Source organism: Pungitius pungitius, chromosome 20 (assembly GCF_949316345.1).
Source record: "Pungitius pungitius chromosome 20, fPunPun2.1, whole genome shotgun sequence".
Classification (NCBI taxonomy): domain Eukaryota; kingdom Metazoa; phylum Chordata; class Actinopteri; order Perciformes; family Gasterosteidae; genus Pungitius; species Pungitius pungitius.
This window is the reverse complement of record NC_084919.1, coordinates 8,576,954-8,594,977: the sequence shown is the minus strand read 5'-3', so window position 1 is coordinate 8,594,977 and position 18,024 is coordinate 8,576,954. Positions and strand designations below refer to the sequence as shown.

Sequence of the window (18,024 nt, the reverse complement as noted above, 5' to 3'; positions counted from 1 at the left end):
AAAGATTGCAAAATTAACATAAATAACAAAACATTTTCATGTAACATTGAGTAAACAACATTTCCTGCTGTATGTTTACATGCCTGGACACAGATTCACAGTACAAGTATTTAAAGTATTTAAAACTGTATTGACTGTTGACTCCACACTACTCTTAACCAGTTGTTGTTGTTGTTGTTGTTGAGCACAAGTGTTTTTTTGTTCTCCAAATTGGAGTCTTCCCACTACGGATAAGAAAATGTCCTTTTAGGACATCAAGATCAAACAATTACACATGTCTAGGGTCTCTTCCAGCCAACAGAAGAAACAAAGTATAAATGGGTTGTTGATCAACATCCTCTCACCTTGTGTCGGTAGACCCTCGTCTTCAAAGATGTCGAAGCTGTCATGCTTGCTCTGTTTTTGTACTTCTTCCTCAGCGAAGGAAGTTGGTGACGACCACAGCTCGTAAGGCCTCTGCAGCAGAGTGAGGTTGTACTGCAGCGAATGGCTGAGGTCGTAGCTGTAGCTGCAGGGTAGAGCAACGAAAGCCATTGAAACAAACACATCCTCTGCTGTTCCTTGACAAGTGTAAAATTTGGCCAAAAGACATTTGGCTGCAACCAAAAAACAGACTGAAAATTCAACCGTCTTGAGGAAGAATTGTGAGATTTTTCCTTACCTGAAGTAAAAGTTACTGGATAGGTCCACGTTCTGAAAGATACGCACATATCTAAGAGAGAGAAAAATGATTTAACTAATTTGATATGAGCATCATAAAACAAGTCATCTATTCAGGGAATTTATTAACAAGTCATTAAGCTTTTATAATCACTTTAGGAGGTTTATGATTGACATAATACATTCAAATGGGATCTTAGAAGGCAGTTCCACCACATTTATTAATTGGCTTTGTGTAAAAGAAAAGTGTAAATCAGAGTAAAGTGAAGGGTTTCCAACTGAAGCTTGTCTTGTGGAGACTATGGTGTGTTTTAAAACAAATCAGATTGCAATTTGTGAGTGTGTGTGTGTGTGTGTGTGTGCGCACAAAGACAGGAAAAGTGCATGTTGCTAATAGCAACTACGCTTTCTCTTAACATGCGTTTCAAACTCTAATGCATCCTAATAAGGGGGGAAACGAGGCAGTACCTTGCTTCATCCGGGTGTGTAACCCTGACAGAGTCATTGGGAATGTAGATCATGCTGGTGTCTTCAATTTTGTAGATGGAGTGGCCACCAATGTCGGCCATCTTTCTACGCTTGGTGATCAACACAATGTAGTGGCCTTCAAGGAAACGCACAAAACCTGTGAAAAAAGTAAAAACATGAACTAATTCTGATTTTTTTTTAATAATCTGGTCAAATCTTTTTTTCAAGGAACACTTTTCCAACCATTACGAGAATTGTCTATACAAGTAAATCCATATCAGCCAGAACAAACAAGTAAACAACATTTGAGGGGAAGGAGTGTTTGTATGTCATACATCACTAGCTTACCTAAATGCTACTGTCAACATCTGGCACAAAGAGTGACCCACACAAGAACATACCTTAAGCTTCAGATGAGCCATTTTCTTATTGTTAAAAAGGTTTTGGATGTGTGTTTTTTTATAGCTGCCTGATTATTGTGCCCTATTAAGACCAGTACTTTATGTAAGTGGGATACAGCTTTGTTATATAACGGCTAAAACAAATTTGTTCACGGATGAATTGTGACTCCCAGGTGCAATTATGCACCTAAATAAGAAGTCTGACTATTTATAATCACAGACACTCAAGTTTCATCAAACAATGAAAATGCACAAATTACGCCAGCTCATACAGTGTGATGTAGATCGGTGGATACTTCAAAACAACAAATTACATTAGAAACCAATTCTGTAAAAAATATACGTCCACACAATTTCACCAAATCAAATGTTTGCAGAAATGGGCTTTCTAAAATTATTAGAACAATATGAAGTTCAGTTTATGCATTGAATATACTGTATTGTATTTGATCCAATGCATCAAGTGTCAAATCTGCTGATTTGCAGAAAAACTTAATCAAGCTTTTTATGTCCATGCGTCTAAATATTACAAATAAGCCAATTTTGAGTTCCAATTGTTTAATTTTCTTAATCCTTGAATAGTAGTTCACTAGCTTTTCCATGTTTTCATACTTTCATTTAATATAAGACACGTCTTTTTTAATTATGAAAAAAAGATTGGGTAAAAAATAGCAGCACTGCAAGTTCTCTAAAAAACAACGTGGCTTTAAAACAATGATTTATTTTATTCTTACTTCATTGACACATCTGTTAAATAACCTATAATATTAGTCTATCTAAATGTTTGAAGGATTCCTCTTATGAAGGCACCACTAAACTAAGGATGATGCATAATTGGGAGAAGCCTTTACTGTAACTATCAGCTGCTGTATCCAAATTGAAGAGTTTTATACAGCACAATAACAATCAACCATGTCTTGAATGAGAGCAAACAAGATGTTCTTTCACTCTGGGTTTTGGTGAACGACGTTCATTTTGTTGCCTGGTAGTGATGGGTCAGCCTGACAAAACAAGGCAAATGAAAGAGAATAACATTCTCTCTGCTTGTTACTCATAATACACAGTAGCAAAAATGTGCAAGTCAAGTGTCTCCCTTAATAGACTGAACCCGACCAAAACACTTTTATTCCATCTGACACACTGACATTGGAAAATAGTGTCTCGAGAACAAAGATGGCATGAGGCAACAATGGTGAAAACACCTAATTATTCAAGCGGATGTCAAAGTCACAATCTGTCTGTGTCAGTGTGACCGACACCTCGGAAAGTTCAGTGATCACATGTAATGATTAGTTTGGCTTAAATACTAAAGCGACTTCTTTTTTTGTTGTTGCCAGAAATGGATATGTAAACAGATTGACACACACCCACACACTGAATGCCAGAAATATTTGCAGTTTTTTTCTTTCAAATGAACGTTTCCATTAGCGAATAAATGATCTACGATAAACTAACCGCAAAAATAAAAGCGAAGGCTCAGTACTGCAGGGTCAAGTTATGGGGACAAACTGAACGGACTCCTCTGTTGTTGTGCATTAGAATGTGTGTTACATAAAATGTAGGTCATGGCTATACATCATACTCACACACCAAGTACTTTTCACACAGCATCTGGAGTGCGAACGCAGGCAGAAGAGACGCAGAGTGTGACGATCAGTTTGTGCAACACAAACCTTGGCTTTTATTAATAGTGCGGACAGACCAAACAAGTTGACCTTGACAATGAGAGCGGCCTATGTTTCCATGTCTTGACTAACCAAAAGGCCAGTAAGGAGCCACAATAAACTATTTTTGGGAGTAACTGCATAGGTCTGTATCCTCCATCAAAACAAAATACTTAGAAATGTAAAAAAGCATTTTTCTGTTTCTGATTACACCCTTGATGGGAATGATATGAAACCTGACAATTGAATACTATACTATATTACAATGTTTTTCCATCTCCAGCACTGACTGTAACATGCCAAACCAGGTCAATATGTACTGCTGTGGAACCACCGAGTTACATGGTGTTTTCAGTGCACGCCACAGTGGTTGATGACGTGCCAGTGAAGCGAGTGGAAGGACAGCACTTACCCACAATGCCAAAGGCTGAGAAAGACCTGGACAGTCCCGAAGAACCCTTCTGCCCAATCTTGGTGCGGTTTCCCAGGTCCAGGCGGCCCAGCAACTCCCGGACCTCTTGCTGGTTGTACACATGCTGCAGATAAATACACTGTGAGAAGCCATTCACGCATTTAAATCATTTTCATACCGTTCATTTTACCTTGCAATAAGAGAAGAAAATAGGACATGGTTAATTTACCTCTAAAAAGTGCTGCTTAAATATTGACTAATTACTTGGTTTAAAGCCAGTGGGAATTCCATAAAATTATTTTCTTTGCAGTAACATGCAAATTATTACCATGCATGTTTAATCAATGGCCTTTTTCTACAAAAGGTTTAAAGATCCTTAATGAGGAAATAAAGGAAGAATATGAATTAATTAACAGCAGTTATGAAAGGATATGCAAATGGTCCAACAGCCTTTGCATGTGAGTCATCTTCACAGGAACCTTGTTCATCCGAATCATTTTCACAACATATATTCTGCACTAAAAGATCAACAGAAAAATAGCAGTAATGCACTAACCCACTATAGTATGAAATATGATCTCTACAGTAAAATGCAGAGATCCTATTATAGGGGTGTAAGAATATATTGCACAGCTATTACATTGCAATATTGTGTTTTATATACCCGTTTACCTTCACTTTTTCATCACATTCTTAAGCATCAACACTGTGCTTACTAAACACGCTACCCTACTAATCAACCACAAACAAGGGTTTACATACATATTTAGTTAGATTTGATATAATTAGACATCATAATCACAATCAACCCCCTAAAAAACTCAAACTCAAAAGATCCTGGTAATGAGCAGCGGAGAACAAAATAGGAGGCGCATTCAGCAGTCCAAAGCTAAGCTGTCACCCTTAATACACTTAAGACGAGTGATTTTCAATTTTATCCGAGCATGCCGCACTGCATTGCATAAGCATATACTATATTAGCATTGTACTGAAAATCCAGTGCTTACCTTATCATCAATGATGACCAGGTCCTTGGGCTCAGTGCGGTCAATCTTCAGGACTCTGTGTCTTGTTTGTGCCTGATTGGTTCCCACCAAAAAATACCTCTGGAAAGATAATAAAAGCAATATACATTATGACTAAAATGAATTATGGCTGAGCTGACATTTGCCACATGGAGAATATGTATACGCTGATTATAAAAATGAAAGCCTTTACTTGTGTGAAGAAAAAAAAAATATATATATATATATATATTTATATAGTATATATTAGAGAGGACACCCTTCTTACAGTGCAGTCCTTTGGTTGAAGTCTTTCTGTCTTATCAATAATAATAATGTGCAACATTTTTTCTCCACAATGAACAACCCTAATTAGAAATTAATGAATCAGAAGACTGAACTTACAAAAGGGAATCCACACATAACGTTCTACATATTTGAACAACTTTTTCCCTTTTTCTTTCATGTCATTATTTGACCTCACACTGGGTTGAAAGATGGCTTGATATTTTCTGTCCTCTAAAGAACATTTTATATTGGGACACTTTGTATCAGTACAGTCCGCAGCCATTAGAGCCATTTTGTCCTGTTCCCCAATACCTTATAGAGCCCTCTGTCCACAATAGTTAAGACAGTCCATTCATCCCCTGATGGGTAGAATAGACAGACAGAAATTATGATAGCTCAACTGTGACAAATGTTTTCCCGCTTTACCGTCTAAGTATTTCCTGTCCATCAGCCATCTACCACACTGTTATAGCGCATCCTTATTTAAACACTAGTGTCATTGTAGGTCTTTGGAAAATAGAGGATGTGTTTGCAAAACAAAGCAACAGACAGTGAGGAAAGCACCATGCACATGATGGCGCAGTCGTGTGTGCATACCGGCATATTAATGAGAAATGTAATCTTATTCAAAACTAAACAAATATTTACAGGTAACCCGACTGACACCAAGGGAATCCCTGGAGTAACAAATCACCAAACTCTTTTGCTGCCATCTAGTGTTTGCCAACTCGCTTCATCACAGTTATATTTCCAGCTTATGTAGTTCTTCAAGTTAAGAGTGTCTTTCTTACATCAAAAAGACTAGAAAATCCATCAGTGCAGTCCGCATTGCAGCAAGGGAAAATAATGTTCTATGTTGGGATGGAGATTTGATCATTTATACTGCCTCGCCTAACTACATAATGTGTCCTTACTAGCAAGGGTCACTCGACTGTGAAAGCTGGTGGAAAAGTGTGTGTGTGCTATGAAGCTCCAATCCTTGTGTGTGCCTCTAACACAACAACACATGAGTGGAACAATCTGTGCGTGGATCCTTACGAATGTCTAACAAAATTCTGCAAATAAGTGAGACATGCTTTTTCTAAAATAAGCTTTTTTTCCCCTCATCCTGTTCGTCTAATCAGCGCTTTGTCATGTGATGTAACTGAAAGGGGTGTTGTTGGCTCCCAGGTGCAACCAAAGGACCAACTGATCAGGACGTGTTGAAAGTCATTATGAAAAGGTTACAATAACAGCATAAAGGTCAATGAGGACTTACGGCTCTGGTTTCGTACAGAACCATCCTCTGGATCCCACTGATGGTAGCGGCTGACTGAGGCATTTTTTAACCCCGTGTTCTCCAAACTGTCAGAATCCAGTGGAGAAGACGAGCTGCAAAGCAAACGAAACACAACATAAAAAACGTTAATCCGTCACATCGTAAATTACAAAAGCGACAAGGCATCCCTACGTTGGTTAAACGTGTCACTTCATTAAGAACCTCTTATCGTCCTATAGCCTAGTTAATCAGCGTCACTTACCATTAATTTAGCTATTTTACGTTAGCTAGTTGCGTTAGCCAAAAGTCATCACCGGTTTAGATAATATGCATTTCCTCCGGTAGCCTAAACATCTTCTTTCAACGTGTTTGAATCATTAATTGTGTGTTTAATCTGCTCAGGTAAGTACAGCTAGCATGTAAGTAAAAAGTAACATGACTATGTTTTAGTCAGGTGACTGGTTCCGCCAATCTCGTGTCAACTGATACGGTGCCCTGCGAAGCCCAAAAGCTTAACGGGCTATAAACGCGATTAACAAATGCCGACAATCAAGTCCTCGTTTTGTCTTTTATGTTCGGAAAACTACTTTAACGCGATATTTAGAAATAATGAAAGACACCTCTTAATGAAGAAAATGTATTTAAAAATGTAAAAAAGAAAGTTATTAGCTAGCTTCAACGTCAAACCCACAGTAGTTTGTTGCTATAGTAACCGTATCGGGTGACTATTCACAACAAATGTTAGGTTCCGCCAAAATTACATTATCCTGGTGAACAAACGGTGATACAGTATGCACATGAACAGATACAAATAAAAACGATGTTCCAAAGTAAGGGTGAGTAAACTTCTTTTGAAATATTACGTAAATTACCTGTGGCTAATTCATTTTTATAAAGTTTAGCACTTCACGCTACCAGTCCCAGCTGTGGAGACATTGGTACAGCTGTTTTTTCATACAGCATTTGTAGGTCTATGTACTCATCTTGTGACCCTGTTTGTATTATTTTATATATATGTGTACTTACTGTTTTTTTTAATCTAGACCTTGAGTCTGTAATAAAGAGTTGATTGATTGATTGATTGATTTTTACATTGGCCAATCGGGGTTAAGTTAAGGTTCACGTGTAAATAATGTTAGCCTTGTAAGATCATCAGTTAACGTGTAATATTAAAATACACTGAGAAAGGATCTATCACCGTTCTGTCTTTGACTGTCATTCTCTCTGTACGTTACATTTATATCCAATCAGCCCAAGTAGATCAGTTAGTGGACAACATAATAGAAGATGAAGCTGAGAGAGAGAGTCTTCTTGCCAAACCCACCTGCTTCGTAATAGTTGGAAGACCGGTATTAATCTTTGTTTTATACACACATGCCCTCAATTCTTCTAATACCTTTAATATTATCCATTGAATCCATCTGAATTGTGTGGTTATCTTTGTGGTAGGGTGTTGGCAAATCCACATTGGCAAAAAAAATATCAGAGTCCTGTAAGTGTATCTTAATTGATGGTAAGTAAAATTTACTAATAAACTTTTCTCATCTTAATTCAAACATTTCTCATCAGCTTCTATATTTTTTCAGATACAGATCTGCTAAACGATCACATAAAAAATCAAACAAAGCAAGGCATGGAGGTGAGTATCAAAGGTTAAGTGATCCTTTTCAATCTCATGTGTTTTCCCTAGAAATATATATATATATTTTACTTCATATATATATATATATATATTGCTTTTTCTTTTAGCTCTTGAATATCTTATCTGAGGGGAGAAGTGTTCCAGAAGACATGGTGCTCCAGCTGATTCTTGCTAGGCTTAACTCGGCAGATGTGGAGCACTATGGTAAACATGAATTCAGATTGAACATTTCAACATTTGTGTTAGCTCTCCCACTACTTTTACTTGATAAAACATGTGTTGTAATACAGGGTATGTACTGAGCTGCCTACCGTTCATGTCAGAAGAGTTTCTGAAAATCCACGAGCAGCTCGAGCTGATCAAAAGCCTCAAACTAACACCAGATTTCATCATCAAGATCAAGGTAACACATGTCTCCCATTTAGAGTTCTGCATTGCATTGAGCAGCAACTGCTTCAAGTAATTCTATCCCCTTTTCTCTTTGTACAGGTTCATATACCCACAAACAGTCGTACGTATGTGCACCTAACACTGCGTTCCTCCAACAGTGTGCAGACAAGGACCTGGTCCGTCGGCTCTCCGGTCTGAAGCTGCACCCAGAGACAGGCCAGCTGTACAACAGGGGACAGTGGATGCGTGTGGAGGAATATAACAAGAAGAGGGAGGACAAGGATGAGGAAGTGGAGAAGGAGGAGGAGGAGGAGGAGGAGAAGCAGGTATGGCTTCTGGGAAAACCCCTCTTTCCAATGGGTTTAAAACGTCCTGTCTTTGTTGTTATACACTAATTTGATTTAAATTATTAACACTATTTGAATTTCCTCCAAGTTCTGTCCTCAATGTCATCAAACAAGAAAGCCTTACTGTGTGGTCAGAATTCCTTGTCGTACTAAATGGGTTTGTTTCGCCTGCAGGATCTCCAAAAGGATATTATCGGCCAAATGGTGTGGACGCCAGAAAATTTGGATGGAAATGCTTTTGCTAGAATCAACATGTACAAGGATACTGTGCTCAGACCACTGGAGGTGAGTTCCGGCAAAACTCAAATATCTGACTGGCTCAAAAATTACAAAATTATACAAACATATCACTCCACAAACATGATGCGGCTATGAGTTAGGTATACAATTTCACATGAGTGAAAGTGATCCATTTATCACACATTTTAAATTGTTATTATTATAACAAATACAATGAGAAAATAACAGATGTAATGTTTAAAATATGTAAAAAATACTATGGTTGCTAAATTGTACGTTCATTTATTTTTTAGGAATATATATTAGGCCACAACCCTGTCTTTCTGGTGGAGCTGGATGGAAACAACCCACCTGAAGAACTGCACTCAGTAAACACACCAGGGATAAATTTACCATCTTCCCTGTTGCAGTATTGCAAATATGATAATAAACAATTTATGGCATATGCTGTTAAAATGTGACTAACAATGTATTCTGTTGGCTTATTTATTGTTTTCATTGTTTCTAGTCTGTAATGTCCCGTCTTGGATCCATGTCAATAAAGCACGTCTCCATTCCAGTCCTCCTCCACCAGGCTGATGATGAGGAATCACCAGAGGAAATTGACACGGTCTGCTATTCGTGACCATATTCACATTAAATTTTTAAAACGTATCTATAAACACAAAGGTGATGCAATAAATGTACCTATTGCCGGATATCTTTAAATTATGCCTGAACAGATGCTTCAAACACATTCTCTGCACTAAATTACATTTCAAATAGAACTACTTCAACCCTGAGTCCATCTCTTTTCCAGGAGGACCTATTGAGATCAATGTCCTCCTCCATGGCAGTGGCCCCCGGCTTTAGATGGAGAAGGAGCCGCTGGGGCCGAACTTGTCCCGTCGCTCTGAGAGAGGGCCAGATCATTTCTGGCAAGCCGGAATTATGTGTTGGGTGAGTCATTGTTAGTATGCGTTGGTACGGGATTGATCCAGCTTCAAATGACACTGGCAAAAAAATGGCAGCTAACTCTCATTCCAATCTCCTCTGCAGCTTCCAGGACAAATTGTACTTCCTCTCCTCTCAGGAGGCCTACCAAAAGTTTGTAAGAAACCCGCGACCATATTTACTTCCTCCGATGCCCAGACCCCCTTGCAGAGTTTCCATCATTGGACCTCCAAAGGCAGGGAAAAGCACTCTATGTAAGCTTCTAGCTCAGCACTACAATGCATCGGTGCTTGATGTGGAGGTCTTGGTGCAGCCACTTCTGGCCAAGGTTGAGCAGGAGAGGCTTGACAAAGTTGAAGAGGAGACAAAACAGATAGCTATGGAGAAAATCAGGATAAAGATGGAGCAGGATGGCGAGCAGAATTCAGGCAAGTTGGGTTTGCAGTATTTACAGAATTTATAACAACAATGTTATTTTTTTAGATAACTTCAACACAATGTTCTATAGTTTCATAACTATCTCCGCAACAATGTGTTATTTTGCACATCCGCCATTGAATCTACAATGTAGCATACATTTGAATATTGTAACTTATGAATCCTGCAGCTCTGTGACAGCACAATATACCATATTTGTTTCAAATATGTTCTACTGTTTTCAGTGACGGGTGATCATCCAGAGGTACAGGCCATGGTGCAGTCCGCTCTGGAAGAAGCTAGACATATGCGCACATCTCCCGTCAGCCTGTATGCCGAGGTACTGGAGAAGCGTGTGAAAGAGGTACATCATAATCTGTAAAATGGCAGCTTTACTTACACGAGCTTTTGGTTATAAAAGTTGCTTTTCCTTTTTTCCATTTGCCATTTATCATCAACAACAAACAAGATGTCAGTTATTTCCCATTTTTGAGCAATCCTAAATTAAGTTGAGAATTTGGCCTGAAATGTGTGTATGTATATCATCTATAATCAGCTTCAATTGTGATGCTACAGATAGAAGAGGCTGAAACAGGCTTTGGTTGGGTGCTTGACAACTTTCCCAAAGACCTTTCCCAAATGAATGCTATACAGCAAGCTGGACTCCTGCCAGACATCCTCTTCTGTCTCAGAGACAGTGATGGCAACCAGGGTACGAGACACGGAAGCAGTGCATCACTATATGAATATGTACACTTGATAATTAATGAATGTAAGTTCTGTCACTGTTGAACAGTTTTGAAGAGATTGTATGAGACAAACAAAGACAGCGTGGACAACGCAGTAAGGAAGAGGTTGCAGGACGAGCAATCCGCGAAGGAGAAACAGGCATTGTGAGTGCATGGCTGTCAAAATAAGATGGGTTGTTCTATGGAGCTTTGTTATTGTGCTTAATTTCTGACCTTTGTAGAAACCAGAAGGAGCCAGAATCAGAAGTAGAGGACGAGCCTGCACAGCTGCAAACTCATCTAGAGACAGTTGTCGAAGAGACCACTGCAGATCCTGCCGTTACCGAAAAGAAAGGTGAGACACTTTAATTCCATTTTTAAATCCCTTCTGCTGTTTTCATATGTACAAACCTGTATGTAAGCACCCTAAAAGCCAAATTGAACTAAATGAACTTTTCTCTTGTTCTTTTACGCTCTCCATCTACGTTCGGTGTTAAGCTGTGGAACTACCCGACCATTGGGACATGGGTTACCCAGACAGCTCGGAAATGAATGACTATAAAATGCAACTGCAACAGTTTGTGTCTGAATGGGGCCAAATGCAGTATGCATTAACCGTCGTCCACTCGGTGCTGGATATCGGCGACAAAAGCTCTGAGGACCTGCTTCAAGAGGTGGTCCTTCAAATGGAGAGTGAGTGCAACCTTTTTTGAAGTATCACTCACACTTTTGTTACAGCACAAACCTTATTCATTTTAATTGGCTAGAATGGAAAGTCAGGTTTCAAGTAAATTCCATATTGCTATGATATATACTTGTGACATAGATTTGTAATGGTTTACCTAACAAGGTGACTACTACAGCTACTAGATACCCAGTTTGTTTATGATTTTCAGAACCCTTTGAGCATGTATGTTGGGAGCTGTCAGCAATGGACCTGGACATAGAGGCAGAGGATATCGAGGCGGAGTTGGAGAGAGCCGAGGAAAACAGCAGTGACAATGACACAGCTGAGGAAGAGCACGAAGTCAGTAAATAAGCAGTGGTTTATAAAACTGCAGTTTAAGATACTGAAAATACGCGCCTGCTTTTTTTTTCTTGTCAGTTGATACCAGCATCTCCTTCCTCTCAATGAAAGCAGGGTGACTCAACTTTCAAGAGGTTATTAGGCGATACCCATCATTTCTGTCCCGTGGCCTTAAAGAAACACAACGTCTTGTGGCCATGCACGGACGAAATTGCCGCCAAGTACCGCGAGAAGACCTTCTACTTCTCCAGCATCGAAGCCAGGGACTCCTTCCTCCAAAACCCAGTTCAATTCGTTGCACAGACTGAGCCTCTCAAGGTACAAGCTGACAAAGGTAGAGAAGGAACAAGTTAAAGAAAGAAAATCCCTAACAGGTTTCTTGTCACCTCCCATCCCAGCCTCCCGCCCTGCGGATCTTTTTGCTCGGCACTCGAGGGTCGGGCAAGACCGCTAACGGGGAGTGGCTCGCCCGGCAGCTTGGTATCTTTCATATTCAGTTCAGAGAGCAACTCCAAACGCTCATCGTGGCCAAGACAAACAAACGGGTACCGTATACTGGTGAGGTCGATTCTTCCCTGGGGTCTCCTGAGGATTTGGAGGCCCTGATAGAGGAAGCCAGGGGGACGGTTGAGGAGGAGACGAAGGAGCTGGAGGAAGACTCCTCCAACATAAGTGAAAAGGAGGTCAGCTTTTGATGAACTTCCCTGTTGTTGAAGTACTTCATTATTATGGTGCCTGTGAGGGTTTTTTATTCTTGTATGTTGTGTGTCTACAACAGGAAGTGGTTCTGACTGATGAGGAAGAGGCAATTAAAGCCTACCTGTCTGATGGAGATCCACTGACTCCACAGATCCTGGATATGGTTATCGCACCATACTGGAAACAGGAGCCATACATGTAGTTGTATATCAACATAAAATACACTCTCATCCTGCCCCATGTGCAGTAATATACTTGGACATGTATCTATTTTGTTCACCTGGCAACACAAAGTGTTTGTTAAACCTGACCGTTCTCCATCTTGAAGATCTACAGGTTTTATTTTGGAGGGCTTCCCCCACAATCCCGATGAGGTGCAGTACATGTTGGGGAAACAGCTTTTCCCTGACGTTGTGGTCACGATGGCAGTGGACGTCACAGACGTCCAGAAGCGTCTGTTTCCGACATTCTTGGAGAGCTGGCAGGAGCGCCGCGACCGCCGGGACGCACAGCTGGGCCTCCTGCGAGATCTACGCAAGAAGAACAGGGTGAGCGAGCGACGACTCAGAAGACTATCTACTCTGCACACACACTATCTGCATTGTTCTGCATTGAGTGTAGATTGTGTGCCAGTATCTGGAACAAGCGACTCCCTTTGGTACAGGAGGAGAACATTGCCAAGAGGAGGGCTGAACTCACAAAGGCAGAAAATACAAAGGTAAAAAAAACCTCATTATTCCAACAGTCCCTCTGCATCACTGCTTAAACTTCCTTCCTCCTGACTCCAACGCATCAGCTCAGAAATCCTGGGGAGGAAGAAGGCGATGAAGACGATGAAGCTGCCAGCAACGAAGAGGACAGAATTGAGGACATGCTGGAAGAGGAGTTTCCTTTGGAGGAGGAAAACGAAGACTTTGAGAATGAGGAGACTAAGGAGGAAGCGTCTGAGAGGCTGGAGGCGGAGATAGCACAGCGTTATGTGACGGATGAAAACAGCGTTGTTACTGTGACGGTACAAAGACGCAAAACCTAATGTCATTGGCCAGACATGCACATATGAAACCCTTTTTAATATTTACTAAAGATTTACAAGTTATACCAAACAAAGTAGTAAGTTAAACGTCATTAAACGTTTTGATCATATTTGACTACATGTAAAACAAATCCTTTGGCTTTACAGAGACACAAGTTGGATCCAGGATCAACCCATTGGGACTTTACGTGGTCTGCATGATGTACATTCACTTCCATGTACTCAAATGTTTTGCTTCATGCTGTTCTATCTTCAGGAGCTTCTGGGGGAACTAAACATACCCACAGTATCAATCAGTGCCTCTCGCAAGCTCACTGTTGTGCGACATCAACTGCTCCGGAAAATCCAGCCCCTGCTGACCAACAGGGAGTCACTCTTCCAAAGCTGCCATCCCATCTCGTACAGCACGGCACATCAGCTGCTGCTCTCCTCCTACAAGCTCCACAGTGCCTTCGGCTGCTGGGATCCCATAAATGTATTTGTAGTTTTGTCTTACTTCTTTTTGCATGAGTTTTATTATAAACAGTCTTTCCATAATGTATTTCTTAACATGTGTGTTTTGTCCACACACCTCCCTCTTCTACAGCACTACAAAGACCGAGATTCATTCCAGCCTCTGCAGTGGCCTCTCAAAACCACATATCCCCTAATCTTCCATCAGTATATTTACTTCTTTGTATCTAAAGAGAACCGCAACACATTTATGCTGAACCCCTTAAAGTACCTCAGACAGCCAAAGCCCAGACCTTCCCTTCCTGTTAAACTAGCAGTTGTTGGACCTCCCAAATCAGGAAAGACCACCGGTAAGCCCCGAGACAGCTGGAAAATCAGCAACACAGAATTGTCCCTCTTACACTTTTTCAAACGCTCATCACTTTTCCCGTTCTGCATTCTTCTCTATTTGCTCCACAGTGGCACAGATGTTTGCTGAGAAATATGGGCTGGCCTGTCTGTCCATCGGCAGTGTCGTGCGTATGGTGCTTAGCAAACATGAGCACACAGACCTGGCCGTCCAGGTGAAAAAGTATCTCTCTCAGGGATCCGCTGTGCCTGATGAACTGGCCGTTCAGTGTCTGGAGGTGGTGCTCATGTGCTCGGTCTCCACTACTCAGGGGTAAGATGGGGATATCGGCCCTGTTCAGTTATCAAAACTCAGAGGTTGAAAACGTCCTAACTTTTACCTTAGCCTAACATTTCAAGCCAAAACTTTATTCTTGCTCTTACTCTCAAGAAATCTGCAAATACTGTGCTCTTTTATTGCTGCTTGAGTGTGTTTGAGAAAACAATGTTTAATGGCATCCCAGGTATGTGTTGGATGGCTTTCCGAAGACGCTTAAGCAGTCAAAGCTGATTGCGTCTCGGGGCATCATTCCCATGTTACTTTTTGAGCTGGAACTGGACACAATGGAGGTGGTGAGGAGAGGTCTTCTGGACAAGACGAAGCCCAACAAGTTAGTGAAAACACACACCGATAGCAACTATATACATCCTCATGAATACTCATCAGAAATCAGAGGAGCTGTTTTTTCACATAACAAACCCTCAATGTTACTGGATGAAAACAAGTTGTGAAGCGCTCTCTCCTCCCACTGCAGGCCTCACCTGACTCACGACAGCTCTGGGATCCTCCACTTTCGTAACTCTTGTTACAAGCAGGAGATGGAGCATGTTAGGCCCCACTTCCAAGAACAATACCAGAACTGGATCCCACTCGATGGCATGAAGAGCAAATGGTGGCTCTGGAACAGAATTACAAAGGAGCTCAGCATCAGCATGAAACATGTCTCCAACTACCTTTGGAGGACAAGCAGCGGTAAGTGATAGATCAGCTTTATATACCATGCAATGAAAACTTAAATGTAATCCATAAGCAAAGCTTATTATCCTTCTGCTCTGTCATTTTCAAGGGCAAGCGGCCTCCATCGACAGGCTGTGCATCACACCCGAGGAGCTGCAGTGTCGTCTTAAAGAGTTTGCTCACTACTGCCCAGTGTGCCTGGCTTTGTGCTGCCACCTGGTGGACTGCTCAGAAACTGCAGCCTTAACTCATGCCGCTGAGTTCAGGGGAAACTATTTCAAAATGTGTGGCGAAGACCACCTGGAGGTCAGTGTAGTTTCCTCCATCAGGTGGTTTGTATTATTTGGACATCATAGTATAATGATCGTTCAAAATACAATACAAATATTTCAAAATGTACATATGTTGTTATTTTAACATGCAAATGTATGATGTTAACTTTGATGAAAATTAAAACAACGGTTGAACGTTGCTCTCTCAACCACAGCGGTTCCTGACCACACCGGATCATTTTGTGGCTCCCGGCTGTGCACACACTCTCCCACAACCACACCTGCGGCCAAAAAAGATAACTGAGAGTCAGGTGAAATACCGGTTCCCACAGCAGGTCGAGATGAGGGGCTTCTGCCCGGTCACTTATCTGGATGGAAAGCAAAGGTATTTTATGATTAATAATTCACTTGGGTATTCATCTATAAATGTTAATAGAGCTACCTAGAAATGGTTACTCACTTTTTCCCATTTCTTTACAAAACGTTTTTAAGATCCAAAACAAAATAAATCAGTGCATTCATGTGTACACAGAAATATGTACAGACAATATACTGTACATTGAAATGTGAATAGAAACAAATAATACTCTCATAATTGTTGTTCTATCCAGTCATTGTGAATTTTCATACATTCTTGCCATTTCTTAATAAATTGATTAATATGAGATGGTTCATGGAAGGTTTATTTGTCCAAAGGTATGAAGCTCTGGTTCGAGGAAAGATGCAATATGCGGTTGAATTCCGAGAAAGGATCTACATTTTTGAGACAAGGCAGAAACAGGACAAGTTTTTGAGGTGTATATTTAAACGTTTTATAACTCATGTGTTCTTGTTTTGAAGAAAATGTGGTATCATTTGGCCACCACAGATTACTGTGAATGTTATCTTTGAAGGACTCCTGAGGCCTACTGCAACCAGAAGCTGCCCAAAAAAGTTCCCCCTCTTTGTGAACCTGTACCTCTTACTTCCCTTCCGACTCTGGGCTATCTGGAACAGGTCAGACACAGACTCAAACATGCCATTTGGTACATGTATGTGTCTGAAGTCTCTTTGACATCTGCCATGCATGAATTCTTCTTCTAGGGAGTGGCAGTGCCAGTCATCAAGGCCTTGACAGCTGTTGGGTGTCTCAAACCAAAGTACCCCTTCCTCAGTATACAAAGATCATCACTCGTCTATGTGGCCTTCTATCTGAAAGGTCAGCAGTGTCAAAGCTGTCTTAGGGCAACATGAAATATCATTTCCAAATTGCTTGTATTTAATAATCATGGCAGCAATCATATTTCCTTTTTTTACAGCTTTCAACAACAAGAGCGCCGAATACACCCGCAAGAAGTACAAGAAGAAGCTGGCTTTGTTTGAAGAGGACTGTGCGCTCATTCCCTACCTGAGCTCAACGATGAGAGGGAACTGGCGGCCTCCTGAGGAGCGTCCCATTGACTTTGAGTTCAAACTAAATCGGTTCCTAGCCTTGAGAGACTCGCCGGTTGCTAACAGTGCCCTGTAGCTGTGCCTGTGCTATTTCATATTGTGTAATATGGTCTGACTAGAACCTGTAATCGGAGTTTGTTTTATTCGCTCACACAATTCTGCGTTTCATAGATTAGCTTGTGTTTTTTTACATTCAATACGATTCTGAAAAATACTAATCCGTGTTGTTATTTCTTTTTTTTCCCAAGATGTTATTGTCTTTTCACAGTCCTTTGTCCACCATCATCAAATTACGTTGTTATGTTGCACAGTTTATTTGATTTATTTGATCCCACATCAACCTACAAATATCATGTCATGAAATACCTTCAAACCGAACAAACTCATACACGTACAGAAACACTGTAATGTCAGAAACTAGCTTCTAACACCAAAAGGTTACAAGCAGAGAATCATTCCAAACTTCCACTCCAAAAAAGTTCATCCAAAGTGTATCCAAAGTCCATTAATAACCACCGGTCATCCGCAGCCTGAGCCTTCCAGTTGGCCTGGTTTCTTATTGCCTGTCCACACCCTTTCAGCCCTGCTTTACTCCTACTTTGCCGTTTCCTGCCTGTAAAAAGGTGCCTCGATTTGCTTTACCTGCAGCTACAGAAAATCTTTCAGTCACTCCCACTGACCTACTGCAAGGTGCCACATCCCCACATAATCCCTCTCCACACCTGAAATCAACTGCAAGATGCTTGGCTAAAAATACACATGTTTTTCAGTGGTTAATATGTGCATCAGCGATATGTGGTTTAGGTTTAATAAGAAGCACATAGCCTACATACACTCACCGGCCACTTTATTAGGTACCCCATGCTAGTAACGGGTTGGACCCCCTTTTGCCTTCAGAACTGCCTCAATTCT

General features: G+C 40.7%; 2 protein-coding genes and 1 long non-coding RNA gene across 3 annotated transcripts in view; 1 reads left to right on the top strand and 2 right to left on the bottom strand.

The window, feature by feature from the left end:
* fig4a (FIG4 phosphoinositide 5-phosphatase a) overlaps positions 1-6,580 on the bottom strand; it is a 30,223-nt gene extending 23,643 nt beyond the window's left edge. The window contains exons 1-7 of the mRNA XM_037449430.2: positions 6,418-6,580; positions 6,156-6,268; positions 4,613-4,711; positions 3,606-3,729; positions 1,129-1,285; positions 662-712; positions 345-508 (exon numbers count right to left, since the gene is read on the bottom strand). Coding sequence (XP_037305327.2) covers positions 345-508; positions 662-712; positions 1,129-1,285; positions 3,606-3,729; positions 4,613-4,711; positions 6,156-6,218 — 658 coding nt within the window. The 5' untranslated portion in view covers positions 6,219-6,268; positions 6,418-6,580. The remainder of the gene's footprint in view (positions 1-344; positions 509-661; positions 713-1,128; positions 1,286-3,605; positions 3,730-4,612; positions 4,712-6,155; positions 6,269-6,417) is intronic.
* Positions 6,581-6,689: 109 nt separating this feature from the next.
* Positions 6,690-17,548, top strand: ak9 (adenylate kinase 9). Its single transcript, XM_062559828.1, has 35 exons — positions 6,690-6,991; positions 7,407-7,504; positions 7,605-7,668; positions 7,742-7,794; positions 7,905-8,001; positions 8,088-8,200; positions 8,346-8,513; positions 8,709-8,819; positions 9,068-9,142; positions 9,283-9,384; positions 9,574-9,713; positions 9,813-10,135; positions 10,370-10,488; positions 10,701-10,836; positions 10,921-11,017; positions 11,095-11,207; positions 11,351-11,545; positions 11,749-11,879; positions 11,991-12,197; positions 12,278-12,562; positions 12,658-12,776; positions 12,907-13,126; positions 13,243-13,296; positions 13,375-13,590; positions 13,868-14,086; positions 14,198-14,414; positions 14,524-14,725; positions 14,916-15,062; positions 15,207-15,424; positions 15,519-15,715; positions 15,897-16,066; positions 16,378-16,476; positions 16,575-16,677; positions 16,765-16,879; positions 16,980-17,548. Exons 1-35 carry the CDS (start codon positions 6,976-6,978, stop codon positions 17,186-17,188), a joined length of 5,148 nt encoding a protein of 1,715 aa, XP_062415812.1. The 5' UTR covers positions 6,690-6,975; the 3' UTR covers positions 17,189-17,548.
* On the bottom strand, positions 12,469-15,325 carry LOC134107863 (uncharacterized). The gene is made up of 3 exons (XR_009942832.1): positions 15,214-15,325; positions 12,700-13,108; positions 12,469-12,583 (listed from the first exon to the last, which is right to left on the bottom strand). It is a non-coding gene; the product is annotated as an uncharacterized LOC134107863 (long non-coding RNA).
* Positions 17,549-18,024: the final 476 nt, after the last annotated feature.

Coding starts and splice junctions, on each gene's coding strand:
- ak9 (XM_062559828.1), top strand. Junction 7,505..7,604: donor TCGTAATAGTTGGAAGACCG/GTATTAATCTTT, acceptor TCTTTGTGGTAG/GGTGTTGGCAAATCCACATT. Junction 10,136..10,369: donor GGATGGCGAGCAGAATTCAG/GCAAGTTGGGTT, acceptor TACTGTTTTCAG/TGACGGGTGATCATCCAGAG.